Source organism: Loxodonta africana, chromosome 22, assembly GCF_030014295.1.
Source record: "Loxodonta africana isolate mLoxAfr1 chromosome 22, mLoxAfr1.hap2, whole genome shotgun sequence".
NCBI lineage: Eukaryota > Metazoa > Chordata > Mammalia > Proboscidea > Elephantidae > Loxodonta > Loxodonta africana.
Window position 1 is genome coordinate 42,407,086 of NC_087363.1, and position 17,573 is coordinate 42,424,658.

Consider the following 17,573-nt stretch of genomic DNA (forward strand, 5'->3'; position numbering starts at 1 on the left):
GGCTTCGCATAGATGCCCTTTATTATGTTGAGGAATTTTCCTTCAATTCCTACTCTGGTGAGAGTTTTTATCATAAATGGGTGTTGGACTTTGTCAAATGCCTTTTCTGCATCAATTGATAAGATCATGTGGTTTTTGTCTTTTGTTTTATTTATGTGGTAGATTACATTAATGGTTTTTCTGATATTAAACCAGCCTTGCATACCTGGTATAAATCCCACTTGATCATGGTGAATTATATTTTTGATATGTTGTTGGATTCTATTGGCTAGAATTTTGTTGAGGATTTTTGCATCTATGTTCATGAGGGATATAGGTCTAAAATTTTCTTTTTTTGTAATGTCTTTACCTGGTTTTGGTATCAGGGAGATGGTGGCTTCATAGAAGGAGTTGGGTAGTATTCCATCATTTTCTATGCTTTGAAATACCTTTAGTAGTAGTGGTGTTAACTCTTCTCCGAAAGTTTGGTAGAACTCTGCAGTGAAGCCGTCCGGGCCAGGGCTCTTTTTTTGGGGGAGTTTTTTGATTACCGTTTCAATCTCTTTTTTTGTTATGGGTCTATTTAGTTGTTCTATTTCTGAATGTGTTAGTTTAGGTAGGTAGTGTTTTTCCAGGAATTCATCCATTTCTTCTAGGTTTGCAAATTTGGTAGAGTACAATTTTTCGTAATAAGCTGATACGATTCTTTTAATTTCAGTTGGGTCTGTTGTGATGTGGCCCATCTCGTTTCTTATTCGGGTTATTTGTTTCCTTTCCTGTATTTCTTTAGTCAGTCTAGCCAATGGTTTATCAATTTTGTTAATTTTTTCAAAGAACCAGCTTTTGGCTTTGTTAATTCTTTCAATTGTTTTTCTGTTCTCTAATTCATTTAGTTCAGCTCTAATTTTTATTATTTGTTTTCTTCTGGTGCCTGATGGATTCTTTTGTTGCTCACTTTCTATTTGTTCAAGTTGTAGGGACAGTTCTCTGATTTTGGCTCTTTCTTCTTTTTGTATGTGTGCATTTATCGATATAAATTGGCCTCTGAGCACTGCTTTTGCTGTGTCCCAGAGGTTTTGATAGGAAGTATTTTCATTCTCGTTGCATTCTATGAATTTCCTTATTCCCTCCTTGATGTCTTCTATAACCCAGTCTTTTTTCAGGAGGGTATTAAATTTTTTTTTTTTTATTGTTCAGTTTCCAAGTATTTGATTTCTTTTCCCTAGTTTTTCTGTTATTGATTTATAGTTTTATTGCCTTGTGGTCTGAGAAGATGCTTTGTAATATTTCGATGTTTTGGATTCTGGAAAGGTTTGTTTTATGACCTAATATGTGGTCTATTCTAGAGAATGTTCCATGTGCGCTAGAAAAAAAAGTATACTTTGCAGCAGTTGGGAGGAGAGTTCAGTATAAGTCAATGAGGTCAAGTTGGTTGATTGTTGTAATTAGGTCTTCCGTGTCTCTATTGAGCTTCTTACTGGATGTCCTGTCCTTCTCCGAAAGTGGTGTGTTGAAGTCTCCTACTATAATTGTGGAGGTGTCTATCTCACTTTTCAGTTCTGTTAAAATTTGATTTATGTATCTTGGAGCCCTGTCATTGGGTGCATAAATATTTAATATGGTTACGTCTTCCTGATCAACTGTCCCTTTTATCATTATGTAGTGTCCTTCTTTATCCTTTGTGCTGGATTTAAGTCTAAAGTCTATTTTGTCAGAAATTAATATTGCTACTCCTCTTCTTTTTTGCTTGTTGTTTGCTTGAAATATTTTTTTCCATCCTTTGAGTTTTAGTTTGTTTGTGTCTCTAAGTCTAAGGTGTGTCTCTTGTAGGCAGCATATAGACGGATCGTGTTTCTTTATCCAGTCCGAGACTCTCTGTCTCTTTATTGGTGCATTTACTCCATTTACATTGAGCGTAATTATAGATAAATAAGTGTTTAGTGTTGTCATTTCGATGCCTTTTTATGTGTGTTGTTGACAATTTCATTTTTCCACATACTTTTTTGTGCTGAGACGTTTTTCTTAGTAAATTGTGAGATCCTCATTTTCGTAGTGTTTGACTTTATGTTTGTTGAGTCGTTACATTTTTCTTGGCTTTTATCTTGAGTTATGGAGTTGTTATACCTCTTTGTAGTTGCCTTAATATTTACCCCTATTTTCCTAAGTAAAAACCTAACTTGTAATGTTCTATATCGCCTTGTATCACTCTCCATATGGCAATTCTATGCCACCTGTATTTAGTCCCTCTTTTTGATTATTGTGATCTTTTACATTTTGACTTCAGTGATTCCCTGTTATGAGCATTTTTTTTTAATTAATCTTAATTTGTTTTTGTGATTTCCCTATTTGAATTGATATCAGGATGTTCTGTTTTGTGACCTTGTGTTGTGCTGGTCTCTGATATTATTGGTTTTCTGACCAAACATTATCCTTTAGTATTTCTTGTAGCTTTGGTTTGGTTTTTGCAAATTCTCTAAACTTGTGTTTATCTGTAAATATCTTAATTTCGCCTTCATATTTCAGAGAGAGTTTTGCTGGATATATGATCCTTGGCTGGCAGTTTTTCTCCTTCAGTGCTCTGTATATGTCGTCCCATTCCCTTCTTGCCTGCATGGTTTCTGCTGAGTAGTCTGAACTTATTGATTCTCCCTTGAAGGTGACCTTTCTTTTCTCCCTGGCTGCTTTTAAAATTTTCTCTTTCTCTTTGGTTTTGGCAAGTTTGATGATAATATGTCTTGGTGTTTTTCTTTTTGGATCAATCTTAAATGGGGTTCGATGAGCATCTTGGATAGATATCCTTTCATCTTTCATGATGTCTGGGAAGTTTTCTGTCAGGAGATCTTCAACTATTTTCTCTCCTCCCTCCCTGTTCTGGAACTCCACTCACACGCAAGTTATCCTTCTTGATAGAGTCCCACATGATTCTTAGGGTTTCTTCATTTTTTTTAATTCTTTTATCTGTTTTTTTTTTTTCAGCTATGTTGGTGTTAATTCCCTGGTCCTCCAGATGTCCCAGTCTGCATTCTAATTGCTCGAGTCTGCTCCTCTGACTTCCTATTGCATTGTCTAATTCTGTAATTTTATTGTTAATCTTTTGGATTTCTACATGCTGTCTCTCTATGGATTCTTGCAACTTATTAATTTTTCCACTATGTTCTTGAATAATCTTTTTGAGTTCTTCAACTGTTTTATCAGTGTGTTCCTTGGCTTTTTCTGCAGTTTGCCTTATTTCGTTTCTGATGTCTTGAAGCATTCTGTAAATTAGTTTTTTATATTCTGTATCTGATAATTCCAGGATTGTATCTTCATTTGGGAAAGATTTTGATTCTTTTGTTTGGGGGGTTGTAGAAGCAGTCATGGTCTGCTTCTTTATGTGGTTTGATATGGACTGCTGTCTCCGAGCCATCACTGGGGAACTTGTTTTTCCAGAAATTCCGCTGGCTGGGACGCTGGCTCCAGGCTCCGAAAACAGTCGCTGCTTCCCCGTATTTGTTCGTTTTCCGTCTCTAAATCTGTGTTTGTTGTTCAGGGTTCGTAGATTGTTATGTATGTGATCGATTCACTTGTTTTTCCGAGGGATCCGGGGTAGCGTCTACCTAGTCTGCCATCTTGGCCCCGCCTCCTGTTCATAATTTTTATGTTTGTAATTTTGACAGATCTGTCCAAATAGCCTTCCATACTGATTACACCAATTACTTTCTCACCAGCAATGTCTGATTCCCTGTATCCCCCGTGGCCTTGCCCACAATGTTAGTCTGAGGGGTGAAGAATGGCATTGCAGTATATTTCTATTTTTGTAAGTGAGATTGAGCATCTTTTCATATGTTTAAAGGCCCATTTGGTTTTCATTTTCCTGAACTATGTTCATATCCTTTGCTCATCTTCTGATTGCGTTGTTGGTCTTCTTAATTTATACATACATACATACCCATGGAGATTGAGAGGAGATTAGCTCCCTGTCTATATTACTTACAATATATTTTCCCCATTTATTATACGACTTTTGACTTTGCTCATGATGTTACAAGTTGAACACGGAGGATATTTTTTAAAATATCATTGGATCTATCGATCTTTTGTTTTATGGCTTTACAATTTTGAATCGTACCTAGAGCCCTTCTCCATCCCAAGGTGTCTGAAATGATTTTTATTCACTACAGCATTTAACAGCCACACTCAGACATCTGCCTCCCTGACTAGAACGTGCTTCCCAAAGAGAGGAACAAGAACTGAGTCATCTGTGTCCCTAGCACCCACAATGGGCCTGGCATAGTGTAAAAGCTCAAGAAATGGTGGCTGAATCAATACATTCCAACTGAGGCAAAATCATCCTCTTCTTCTAAGCACTGTAAGAACCCTCCTAGCCCAGACATTCTCTGGCTTTAGCTTGTGGCTGCCTTTGCCTCTTCTGTGTCTGCTTTCCATGATGCACTGGGTGCTTGTCAGGATCAGGCTGCTTCTGAGTCATGCATTGGCCTGCCAGGGTACACCAAGCACACACTGGATGTTCAATAAATATTTAAGGCACGGATGTCTGAGGGAGGGGCCTAACCCTTTCCCCAAAACTTCCTCCCTAGAGTATTTTCCCTGTAATTTTCTCCTGGAGCCTGGTCTGTCTTAAAGTCTAGCTATTTGTGTTCCTGTCTACTCACCCTGCTCATCCCCTTTTCAAGTCCTTTTCCTTGACTGTTCCCCAGAGCTTCAAAAGACTGGCTTCTCCCCACTCAGAATTTAGTTTTAAAGCTCACCTCCTCTGAGGCCTTCCACGTGCCACAGGAGAATCTAGCTCCCCAGCCATTTGCTATCATGGAACGTTGTCATTTTCTTCCCAAAACATCACTATCTGAAATTATTTGATTTGCTTATTTATTTGTTCATGGTCTGAGTTCCCCCTACCCCAAGAAATGTTAGCTCCTTGAAGCATGTGATAAGGCTATCTTGTTTCCTGCTGTATTCCCAGTCCCTAGAAGAACTGGAAGGAATGCAAACAGTTAAAATGCTTGGCTGCCAACCAAAAGGTTGGAGGTTTGAGTCCACCCAGAGGTGCTGCAGAAGAAAGGCCTGGTGATCTACTTTGAAAAATCAACCATTGAAAACCTTATGGCACCCAGTTCTACTCTGATGCACGTAGGGTTGCTGTAAGTCAGAATCAACAGCAACTGGTTTTGAGGGCAACTGGCACACAGTAAGTGCTTAATAAATATTTGCTGAATGAATGAATGAATATTGGTTGCCTGAGAGCTCCTCCAGGGAAGGATTTGGGTCCAACTTTTAATAATGATAATTAAAAAAAAAACAAAAACCTGTTGCTGCCAAGGCAATTCTAACTCATGACAGCCCTATAGGACAGAAAAGAATGGCCCCATAGGGTTTCCAAGGAGTGGCTGATGGATTTAAACCGCCGACCTGATGGGTTTAAACAGCCAAGCTCTTAGCCACTGTGCTACCAGGGCTCCAAATAATAATACTTGCTATTTATTGAGTCCTGAAGGTGTACCGGGCTCTGTAGAAAGTACATTTTATGATTATCCCATTTAATTTTAAAGGCAACCCAATAGGAGCTATTTTTATCCCCATTTTTCAGATGCAGAAATTGGAGCTTATAGAAGTTAGATCACACAGCTCACGCTAAAGCACTGGTTCTCACAGTGGGATCCCCAATCAACCAGAGCATCAACACCATCTGGACGCCTGTCAGAAATGCCAACTCTTGGGCCCTATCCCGGACCTGCTGAGTCAGACACTCTGGGGTGGGGCCTAGCAATCTGAATTTGAACAAGCGCACCAGGTGATTCTGATGCACTGAAGTTTGAAAACCCTGTACTACAAGGAAAGCTGAGCTTAAGCTTTTTTTTTTAAACAGATGTATTGAGATATAATTTACATACCATACAATTCTGCTACTTAAAGTGTACAATTCCATGATTTTCAGTAGAATTCACAGGGTTGTGAAACGGTCACCACAATCTAATTTTAGAACATTTTCATCCCCCTAAAAGAAATCCCTTACCTGTTAGCAGTCACTTCCTGTCCCTCCAAGTCCCTGGCAACCACTAACCTACTTCGGTCTCTATGGATTTGCGTATTTGGGGCATTTCTTATAAATGGAATCATACAATATATGGTCTTTCGTTGACTGGCTTCTTTCACTTAGCATAATGTTTTCAAGGTTCATCCATGTATCCTTTTTATTGCCAAATAGTATTCCATGGTATGGATATACCACATTTTTTATCCTTTCATCAGTTGATGGACATTCAGGTTGTTTCTACTTTTTGGCTATTATGAACAATAGCTGCTGTGAACATTTGTATGCAAGTTTTTGTGCGGACATTTGTCTTCATTTCTCTTGAGTATATAACTAGGAGTGGAATTGCTACATCATAGAGCTTATACTCTTAACCACTGGATGTTTCAACTAGTCTTAGCCTCTGCTATTATTAAAGAATTATATTACCAATAATACCAATAATTGCTTCCACCTATTGAGTGCTGCAAAGCCCTTGACTTTTATTATCACTAATCCACCAGACAACCCTTTAAAACAGGAATCATTATCCCTGTTATACAGGTAAGAGACACTGGGGGTCACAGAAGTAAGGCAACTTGTCTCAACTCAAATAGCCAATATGAGGTGGAGCTGGAACTACAACCAAGATCTGCCTGTTTTCTGTGCCCTCTGTGCTTGATATCATATCCTGGACCATATCCTTTTCAAAGCTTTCGAAACATGCCCCCTCCCCTCCTTTCAGCCTTTTCTGGAAGTCAGGCTAAGCTGAAATCCCAAGGGTGAGAGCTGCAAACTCACTACCCATGCTCTTTTCCCCAGCTGGGGCAGAAGGCCAGGGGAGGGGCTTTATTGGGAGCTGGAAATAAAATGGAGGGAGGGCTGAGCTGAGCAGGGCAGTATTGCAAGGAGGCTGTGAGAGGGAGGTAAGGATTTTTTTTTTTTACTCTTGGAGAGCAGGTGAGGTGGGACTTGGAGTTTGCTAGGGATAGGGAGTGAAGCCAGAGCGTAGTGGGCTTTGGTAGTGCTAAGGGGGAGAGGGCTTTCTGGCCTCTGTGGGGGCTGGCCTGGGGTGTCCCTCAAGTTGTTAGAAGGAGAAAGTGATATTACCTGACGGAAGGCAGCTTTCACTCCGTGACCATCCCTTGAGTCCCTTGTTTTGTGCCAGACCTTCCCTGTGCTGGAGGCTGGAAACAGGGAGAATACCTCAGAGCCAGCCACTGGGAATTGGGGGGCTAGAGCAGAAATGGACCTTGAGGTGCACTTGGCTAGGAAGGGCAGAATGAAGGGGTACTTCTGTGAGCCGTCCACCTTTCCAAAGATGGAGCAATGAGACTGGGGCTTCAAGGCTGCAAACGGTTAGCCCCAAGCCAGAGGAAGGTATTGAAGGCTGAAGGAACTACCTGAGCAAAGTCTTGGAGCATGGAAGGGCTGGAGAACAGAAGTTTTGGAGAAAAAATGGTGGCAGGTGAGATCATGTCTATCAGCCGAGGCCCATGCCATACAATATGGTCACCACTAGCCACGAGGTACAGTGGCTACTTAAATTGAAAAAAATGAGAAATTCAGTTCCTCAGTCATACTAGCCACATTTCATGTGCTCAACAGCCACATGTGGCTAGGAGCTACGGTATTGGAGAGTACAGACATAGGACATTTCCATCATCACAGAAAGTTCTCTTGGCCAGTGGGAAGCCTCAGGAGGGGTTCATTCCCCAAGGACCCACGGGAGAGAACAGGCTCAGGCCAGGCAGCCGAGCATGGACTACAGCTGTAAGGCTGTCCTAGCCTGGTTAGGTCTCTGGACTATAGGTGATAGGACGGTCCCCAGCAGAGTGAGGTGGTATCTTAGTTATCTAGTGCTGTTATAACAGAAATATCACAAATGCATGGCTTTAACAAATTTATTCTCTCCTAGTTTAAATTCAGGGTTTTGGCTTTAGGGGAAGGCTTTATCAGTTCTGGAGGAAAGTCTTAATGTCTTTTAAGCTTCTGCTCCTGGGTAATCTTCACATGGCTTGGCATCTCTCTTCTGGATCTCTACTTTGGCACCCTTGTTTAATCTCTTTTATATCTCAAGAGATTGACTCAAGACACACCCTACACTAATCATGCCTCATTAACATAACAAAGACAACCCATTCCCAAATAGGATTATAACCACAGGTGTAAAAAAAAACAAACCACTGCTGTCCAGTTGATTCAACTCATAAAGACCCTACAGGACAGAGTAGAACTGCCCCACATGGTTTCCAAGGCTATAAATCTTGACGGAAACATCTTTCTCCTGAGGAGCAGCCGGTGGCTTTGAACTGCCCTACCTTCCTACTTTCCAGTTAGCAGCTGAGCCCTTTGACCACTGTGCCATGAGGGTGCCACCACAGGCATACCAAAAACCAAACCTGTTGCTGTCGAGTCGATTCCAACAGACTCATAGTGACCCTATAGGACAGAGTAGAACTGCCCCATAGGGTTTCCAAGAAGTGACTGGTGGATTTGAACTGCTAACCTTTTGGTTAGCAGCTAAGCTCTTAACCACTGCGCCACCAGGGCTCCAAGTACCACAGGCATAGAGGTTAGCAATTGTAACACATATTTTGGGAGGACACAATTCAATCCATAAGAAGTGATGTGACTAATCTCTGCCTGGGCCACCTCCTGCCAGCGTAATGTGGACTCTGCCCCAGGGACAGTAACTAACCAGGGAGGGCCTCTTCAGCCCCAGCTTGGGATTCCTCATCAGTGTGACCAGAGCCAGGGTCAGAGAAACATGGCGTGAGTGGGGCTGGGGAGGGCAGAGCAGCAGCTGAGAGGGCCTGAGCCTGAGGACAGAGGGGTGGTCTCTGGCTTAGTCACAGCTGGTGTGCATGGGGTTTGGAGAGGAGAAGGCTGGGGAAAGCATGTGTGACGGGGGATAAGAGACCAGGGAGGAGGCCTTCTGGATGGGAATGGAGTCACATTCTGTCAAATGATGAGGGAGAACCCTCCCACCCTCACCCTAATGAGCTGTTTCTGCCTCCTTCCCAGGTCCAAATCAGTCCAGCTGACAAGGATGGAATATGCCATGAAATCTCTCAGACTTCTCAACCCCAAGACCCTCTCCAGGTGGGAGAGACAAGGTGGAAAGGGTGTGGAGCTACCTATGAGCTACAGACCAGGCCTTTTCAAAATTTAATGTCATATGGGTCACCTGGGGATCTTGCTAATATGCCGATTCTAGTTCAGAAGATCTGGGGTGGAACCTGAGATTCTGCATTTCTGATAAGCCACCAGGTGAGGCTAATGTTCCTGGTCCCTGGACCACACTTTGAGTAGACAGAGGCTAGATATTATGCTTAATGCTTTAATTTCTGATATCATTTAAGCCTCACAAACCTTTGAGAAGTGAGAATTATTATTACGCCAAATTAATAGATGAGGAAACAGGTACAGAGTGGATGCTCTCAAACCCCCAAAAACCCACTGCCATTGAGTCAATTCCAACTCATAGTGACCCTATAGGACAGAACAGAACTGCCCCACAGGGTTTCCAAGGCTGTAAATCTTTCTCCTGCAGAGCAACTAGTAGGTTCCAACCTCTGACCTTTCGGATAGCAGCTGAGTGCTTTAACCACTGCGGCCACCAGGACTCCTGGGTGCTCTCAATCACCTAGCAAATTGAGTGGGGCCAGGATTTGAGCTTGGACCTAACTCCAAAACTCAGGTTCCCTTCATGAGTTTGGTTCTGCATTGTCTACCTCCAACCCATTGTCATCGAGTCGGCTTCGACTCAGAGTGACCTTACAGAATAGAGTAGAACTGCCCCATAGAGCTTCCAAGGAGCACCTGGTGGATTCCAACCACCAACCTTTTGGTTAACAGCCATAGCACTTAACCCACTACACCACTAGGGTTTCCTTGTCTACCTCAGAGCTCGAAAATATCTTAAATTGACTTCAGGCTTCTTTACTTCATCCCACTTTACAGGTTAGAAGAGTGAGACCACGATAGCAAAGTGGTAATTGAGGGGTGGGGGATGGGTCTTCCATCACCTTGCTACTTGTCTGGTCTGTTTACCCAGCAGGATCAGCATCACCTGGGGACTTGCTAGAAATGCAGATTCTCAAGCCTCACCCCAGCCTCCTGAACCAGAATCTGCATTTTAACAAGATCTCCAGGTGACTCTATGCCCACTGAATTTTGAAATGAACTGATTTAGAGAGGCTAGGTGGGAGGGTAGGGGAGGACTACGATGAGCGCCCTCTAGAGGTCACCATGAGTCTGGCCCAATCCAAGGCCACTGGTTTTGGCCTAGAGGGGTGGGGGAGTGAACTCGGCCCGCAGTAGGGGGAGGGCTGGGAGGCAGCAGGCAACTCATCTAGATGCTACAAACCTCCCCCAGGTATGTGGCTGTGAGTACCTCGGTGATGACCCAGCAGCTGCTGTCAGAGCCCGGCCCGGAGGCCCCCAGAGCCCGGCCCTACAGAGTAAGCAATGCCGACAGGAGCCTGCGGAAAGGCATCATGGCGCACAGCCTCGAGGACCTCCTCCACAAGGTGAGGGGCGGCCGCCTCGGCACAGCCAACCGCTGGGGCCTGGGCTGAGCAGGCCCTGTCAGCTACCTTTGTCTTCCGGGTCAGGAGCGGGGACTTCAGCAGGTGCGGCGTTCATGGCTTCGACGATGAGGTGGTTTCCGCTCTGGGGCCAGCTCCAATGGATTGGTAGCGACTGCGTGGAGGAGAGCTGTGGCCATCAAGTAGTAACGTATGTCTGGTGACAGGAGGCGAGCAGCATTTTGCCATTCCACGTTAACGATTCATCAGTGGTATTTTCAGAACGTATGTTCTTGTTCTTACCTTCCCTTTTCCAGTAGTTCTTAAACTTGAAGAAATGCCTGAAAGTTGGGGAACTGAACAGGATTTTAGAAATTCCCTTCCCCATTGCCCACCTTCAGCCAGGGCAAAACAAAAATAAACCAACAAAAATCGTTGCCTGAGTCAACTCTGACTCATGGCAACCCCACCTGTGTCAGTAGAGCTGTGCTCCACAGGGTTTTCAATGGCTGACTCTTCAGAAGTAGATCGCCAGGCCTTTCTTCTGAGGCACCTCTGGGGTGGACTCAAACCTCTGACCTTTCAGTTAGCAATAGAGTGCATTAACCATTTGTACCACCCAGGGACTCCTTAAATCAGTCTTCCACATTGACCTTCTATGTAAGACTTTAGTAACTGAAAGATTTTCTTGGATCAGGCATATTTCCAGAGGTACAAACCAAGGTCACACAGCTATTGTGGATGCTATTCTCAGCTGGAAGGAATGCTAGGCTTCCCCATCTCCATCCTCCCTCTTCACTCAGTTGGAAGCGACTTTTCCCTCTGACTCTCCTACAGCCTCATCTACTCTTATTCTGTATTAGTCATGTGACCATGTGTGTCACTGCCCCGTTAGTTTATCAGTTCCAGGGACAAAAACCCACTCACCTGTAAGCCTAGGTGCCTGGCACAGATCAAGCATTTGGATTAGACTTCCAATTACTAGTCTGTTTAATGCATAAAAATAATAGCTGACCTAACCCCATATTCTAGGCTTCCTCCCACATTTCTCTTTATTAGGTCTGTTCTTCCTGGTAGCCCATTTCCCACCCTTTTTGAGGCTTCTGAGTATGCCAGATTATATTTCTTATTCCTTGAATCAAAAGGGCTCTTTCACATTTTAGTTTGGACCCAGGATTGTTGTACAATTTGGGGCCTGGGAATGAACCTTGAAAACATTATGCTAGGTGAAAGAAACCAGACACAAAAGGCCACATGTTGTATAATTCCTTTTATACGAAATGTCCAGCATAAGCAAATTTATAGAGAAAAAAAGTAAATAAGTCGTTGCCAAGGGCTGGAGGAAGAGGAGAATGGGAATGGCTGTTAATGGACATGGGGTTTCTTTTTGGGATGATAAAAATATTCTGGAATTAGATAGTGGTGATCGATGCACAACCTTGTGAATATATTAAAAACCATTGAGTTGTACACCTTAAAAGGGTGAATTTTATGGTATGTGAATTATCTATCAATTAAAAATTATATATGTGGCCCCTATTATACTTTTATTGGACAGTGCCGTTAGAATATTTGCCATGAAGCCAGGTACAAAGAGGTATCATGACAGAGTTTTTGGGTTGTGATCCCACAGCTGAGAGCCTGGGTTTCAGTTCCATCGCATAGTGCCTGGCTCCCTGTTCTTTCTCTACTAGGTCACCCTTTGCCCTGACAGCTGAGGTAATGTGGGTCTTCCCCCATCCCTGTTCTGTGGCTCTATGGGGATGGCAGAAGCAGCATTGACCTTATTCCCCAGGTCCGAGACACTCTGATGCTGGCAGACAAGCCCTTCTACCTGGTGCTAGAGGAAGATGGCACAACTGTAGAGACAGAAGAGTATTTCCAGGCCCTGGCAGAGGACACAGTGTTCATGGTGCTCCAGAAGGGGCAGAAATGGCAGTTCCCATCAGAGCAGGTGAGGGCCTACCTGTAGAGAGAACAACTGGGCACCTGAGAGAAAACCTTGGGGGGAGCCAACCACCTTCTTGTCTTGATGCAGCGGGCTAGGTACCAACTCTTCCTCTCCCATAAGCCTGCCAAGAAGATCGATGTGGCTTGTGTGACCTTCGACTTGTACAAGACGAACCCTCAAGACTTTATTGGCTGCCTGAGCATGAAGGCGACTCTCTATGGCACATACTCTGTTTCCTACGATCTGCACTGCTATGGGGCCAAGCGCATCATGAAGTGAGTGGATTGGGGTTAGCTGGAGACAGGGTGGGTATTCAACAATGGGAGAGCCCCTATCTGCTCACAACCACCTCTACCTTCTCAGGGACTGGGGCCAGCTTAGGTGCTGAAAAAGCATAACAGTATTTGTCTAATACTTGAATGGCTTACCTAAATGCTTTGGATTACACTATTGTATGCCAAAGGGCTACACATACTTCTCCTGGTGGAACCTGGTCATATTTAGTTAGTTTGTTTTTGCGAATGTTAAAATGAATTTTTATTTCCTAAAACTTACTAAAACAAACAATCCCGTTGCCGTCGAGTCGATTCTGACTCATAGCAATCCTATAAGCAAAACTAAACCAGTTGCTGTTGAGTTCATTCTGACTCATAGTGTGACTCAAGGCTGTGACCCTCAAGAAGCAGATTGCCAGGCCTTTCTTCTGAGGTGCCTCTGGGTGGGTTCAAACCACCAACTTTCTGCTTAGTAGTCAAGTCCTTAACTGTCTGTGTCACCCAGGGACTTCTGCTATAGTGGAAGGTATTTATAAAAACTAAATCTATCCAAAAATAAATAAAAATCACTGTGATTCCACTATACTTAAAAAAAAAAAAAAAAGGCGGGGGGTGATGGGTCTGAAGTCTAGGCTTGGTTTCCTGTCATTCTCAGGTCTCAATTATTATGTCTCTATGAACAGCATTTAAGGGGGAACTATAAGGTCACTGGAAACCCTAGTGGCGCAGCGGTTAAGAGTTATGGCTGCTAACCAACAGGTCGACAGTTGAAATCCACCAGGCGTTCCTTGAAAACTCTATGGGGCAGTTCTACTCTGTCCTATAGGGTCGCTATGAGTTGGAATCGACTCAATGGCAATGGGTTTTTTTGGTTACAAGGTCACTGGAGCCCTGGTGGTGCAATGGTTAAGTGCTACGCCTGCTAACCAAAAGGTCAGCAGTTTGAATTCACCAGCTGCTCCTGGGAAACCCTATGGGGCAGTTTTACTCTGTAACACATGGGATCGCCATGAGTCAGAATCAACTCCATGGCTACTGGTGGTGGTGGTAGTCCACTATAGCAACTAATTTTTTTTCACCCAAAATAGTAAGTTCTCCTAAATGTTATTCTAATCAACTTTTTAAAAAATGAACACGTGTCAAAGATTTATTTAACTCATTAATAAAAGAACCAGCAAGAATTTTCAGTCAGTTCAAAGCAGAATTCAAAGTCCCACACGTATATAGGTTCATCAAGAATGCTAAAATGAATTTATAAATAAGTACAAAACTAGCTTTTTCCAAGGGACTGGAAGGGATGAATATCAATTGCCCCTCCATAAGATAAACTTTATTTGGATGTCTGTAGACAAGAGTCATTTGTAGTCTCTAATCAACTTTTTTTTTTTTTTTTTAACTTTTTCTTTAAAAGGAGTCCTGGTAGTGCAGTGGCTAAGACCCCTGCTGCTAACCAAAAGGTTGACGGTTCAAATCCACCAGCTACTCCTTGGAAACACTATGGGGCAGTTCTACTCTGTCCTATAGAGCTGCTGTGAGTCAGAATCAACTCGATGAAAACAGGCTTTCTTGGTTTGGGTTTATGTAAAAAGTCGACCAAACTTTTTTAAGCATCACAGGAAGCATGAAAAAAAAACAAAAAACCAAACCTGTTGCCGTCGAGTCAATTCTGATTCATGGTGGCCCTATAAGACAGAGTAGAACAGTCCCATAGAGTTTCCAAGGAGCACCTGGTGGATTTGAACTGCCAACCTTTTGGTTAGCAGCTGTAGCACTTAACTACTACGCCACCAGGGTTTCCCAGGAAGCATGTAGAAAATCATAAGACAAATACTATTGTGGTAGTGCTTCCCAAGTTTAACTGCTCCTGGGTTGCTTTTAGAACATTCTTACCCCATTAGGTGAGTGTAGCCACTGAGACTGAGGTGATATAATTGGTCCAAAGCCACAAAGTTAGGGAAGAGCAGAGCATGGTCTTTAGGCAGCTTCTTCTGGTAGCTTCCACACCACCCCAGTTGCTAGATGCCAAGTGACTTGGAAAGGCCTGGGAGTCTAGGAGAGAGTGTCACGAAGGGCAGAGACGTGTTTTATAGATCAATCTGACAGGTCCAAGGGAGTATTTAAAAAAAAAAAAAAAAAGCCTTATTAAATGGGCTTGAATTTTGCATGAGAAAGTAGGGAGGTTCCAGACATCCGAATTATCTTATGATTGCGTGTAATGCCTGTAGACCCTTTCCATTCGCTGAGGCCAGGCAGCATGGGTTCCTGTTTGCATATCACTCTGTAATTTATAAAATGTTTTTAGTCCTACCACCTCAGTGCCATTCACATTTCACTGATGATGCAAATTACCAAAATGAAACAGATTTCTTCCAGGACAGATTGGGAGTATAAGGGTGGAGGCATTTAAGGGGACGAGGGAGAGGTATTGTTCATGATTTGTCCCAGTGCCTTCTCTTTCTACCCAGGGAAGCTCTTCGCTGGGCCCTCTTTGGCATGCAGGCCACGGGCCACTTATTGCTTGGCACCTCCTGTTACATGCAGCAGCTCCTGGATGCCACAGAGGAAGGGCAGAACCCCAAGGCAAGGCCTTGTCCCTCATTTCGCCCTGTCTGAAGATACTGCAATGAAGACTCAAGTCCTTGGAGGCCTTCCCCTGCCAAGAGCTATACAGGGGACCCTATTCTCAGCCTCAGAGCCCATAAGCCTAACAGCTAGCTACAGAGCTTCTTAACTCCCTACACCTTCCTCAGCTCACAGGACATGAATGAGAAAGCAGGAGGAAGGGCTGGAAACCTGGAGTGGGCTGGCCGAAGGAGAACAGCAGGTTCAGCCTGGCTTTGTTCCTTCCTGCCCAGGGTAGCTTAGCTGACCAAAAACTGGTCACCAGCAGGCTATAGCGTGAAATGTGTCCTTCGGCAACCTGTGTTCATGTCCTACACTTTCACTCCCTCCCTCCTGAATCCCCTATCCTGAATACTCCTGTGTGAACTGTCAAGCCCGCTAGTGTATAATATTAGAGTATGCAATAAATTATTTATGCTGATACATATTCTTTGCCTGTGTTCTTTGAGGGCGAGGGTGGGCTTCTGTTTGGGAGGCTGCAAAGGCCTGAAGAGAGGAATCTGTTCTCAAACAATTTACCATAACATGAGATTTAAAAAAAAAAAAAATGTTAACGCTGACTCATGGTGACCCCACATGTGTCAGAGTAGAACTGTGCTCCACAAGGTATTCAGTGGCTAATTTTTTTTTAAAGTAGATCACCAGGTTTTTCTCCCGAGGCATCTCGGGGTGGACTTGAACCTCTAACCTTTCAGTTAGCAGGCAAGTGTGTTAACTGTTTGTACCACTCAGGGACTGCAACATGGATTGTAGGATTATAGGAAATTGACAGTACTTTCTACAAAAATAAAAAATTGCGGCTGATTTTGGAACTAAAGTCTGTTTAATCTGAGATTTCAGCAGATCATGTAATCAATATAATAAGTGACAATTTCCCAGTTAAATTGCCTATCAGAAGGTTTAGAGTGGGAAAGTGGGATTAAGGCTCTCTTCTAGTTAAGTGTTTAAGTTGGAATGCACTAATCAAGCTGTAACACAACTCTCCATCAATGCTTGCCTTAGCTTGCCAGTCAGTTTACCTTTTTTGCATTTAGAGCTTTCAATCTCAGGATTTCGAAGCAAGCTGTTAGGGAGCCACAAAGAGTATTAGTTTCTCATCAGTGTAAGCTGGCATTTCTCCAGAATGGGCAACTCAAGAGAAACGTGGAAGGCTGGATGTGTAGGTGACTGCTTTAGTCTGTGACTCTCTGATTCAAAAACTGTCATTTTGTGACCCTAACTATAAACCCAAGGAGCCCTGGTGGCACAGTGGTTAAGCATTGAGCTGCTAGCCAAAAAGTCGGTGGTTCAAATCCACTAGCGGCTCCAAAGAGAAAGATGTGGCAGTCTGCTTCCATAAAGATTACAGACTTGGAAACCATATGGGGGCAGTTCTACTGTCCTTTAGGGTTGTTATGAGTCAGAATCTACCCGACAGCAATGGGTTTGATTTTGGTTTTTACTATAAAGCTTATTTGGGTTTACTAAATATTAAGACAAAGGGTGGGTAGTAGTTAAGTGCTACGACTGCTAACCGAAAGGTCAGCAGTTTGAATCTACCAGGCGCTCCTTGGAAACTCTATGGGGGAGTTATACTCTGTCCTATAGAGTTGCTGTGAGTTGGAATCCACTCGATGGCAACAAGTTTGGTTTGATTTTTTTTTTTTAGACAAACCTAGGTTATCAAAGCTAGAGTCTGGAGACTTAGTGCAGGCAGCTGACCCAGGATCCTGCAGCTCTGTGTGGAAGGAGCTGCCAAAGCTGGTGGAGAAGCACTTGCTATTCTGGGCTCTCCTGCTCTTGCAGTTTTCGCTGGAGGCCTGGCTCAGGGTCAGGCTGCCTCCATGAGCTGGCCTTCTTGCAGGGAGCCCCAGTGTTTCCCCAGCACAGAAGGTATTCCCATCAACCCTTGCTGAAGCTGTGGTCTGCCTGTCCCTCATGTGAAGTTACTGATCGATGATTTAGGTTAGGGTGGGGGTGGAAGCTTGGCATTTGTCCCAAGCTCCTTCAAATGAAGAAGAACGCAGCATCAAGATTGGATGAAAACTTATTAACAACTTGCGATATGCAGATGACACAACCTTTCTTTCTAAAAGTAAAGAGGACTGGGAGCACTTACTGATGAAAATCAAAGACTACAGCCCTCAGTATGAATTACATATCAACATAAAACAAAAATCCTCACAACTAGACCAATAAGCAACATCATGATAAATGGAGAAAAGAAA

General features: G+C 43.4%; 1 protein-coding gene across 1 annotated transcript; it reads left to right on the plus strand.

The window, feature by feature from the left end:
* Positions 1-8,777: 8,777 nt before the first annotated feature.
* Positions 8,778-15,514, plus strand: CIDEC (cell death inducing DFFA like effector c). Its single transcript, XM_003409977.4, has 5 exons — positions 8,778-9,091; positions 10,368-10,521; positions 12,314-12,472; positions 12,557-12,744; positions 15,210-15,514. Exons 1-5 carry the CDS (start codon positions 8,955-8,957, stop codon positions 15,355-15,357), a joined length of 786 nt encoding a protein of 261 aa, XP_003410025.3. The 5' UTR covers positions 8,778-8,954; the 3' UTR covers positions 15,358-15,514.
* Positions 15,515-17,573: the final 2,059 nt, after the last annotated feature.

What these genes read in the sequence shown, in the direction of transcription:
- CIDEC (XM_003409977.4), top strand. Translation starts at nt 8,955, where the DNA reads ATGATGAGGGAGAACCCTCCCACCCTCACCCTAATGAGCTGTTTCTGC. An exon ending in TCGAGGACCTCCTCCACAAG is followed by an intron (nt 10,522 to 12,313) that starts GTGAGGGGCGGC and finishes CTTATTCCCCAG; the next exon opens with GTCCGAGACACTCTGATGCT. An exon ending in GGCAGTTCCCATCAGAGCAG is followed by an intron (nt 12,473 to 12,556) that starts GTGAGGGCCTAC and finishes GTCTTGATGCAG; the next exon opens with CGGGCTAGGTACCAACTCTT.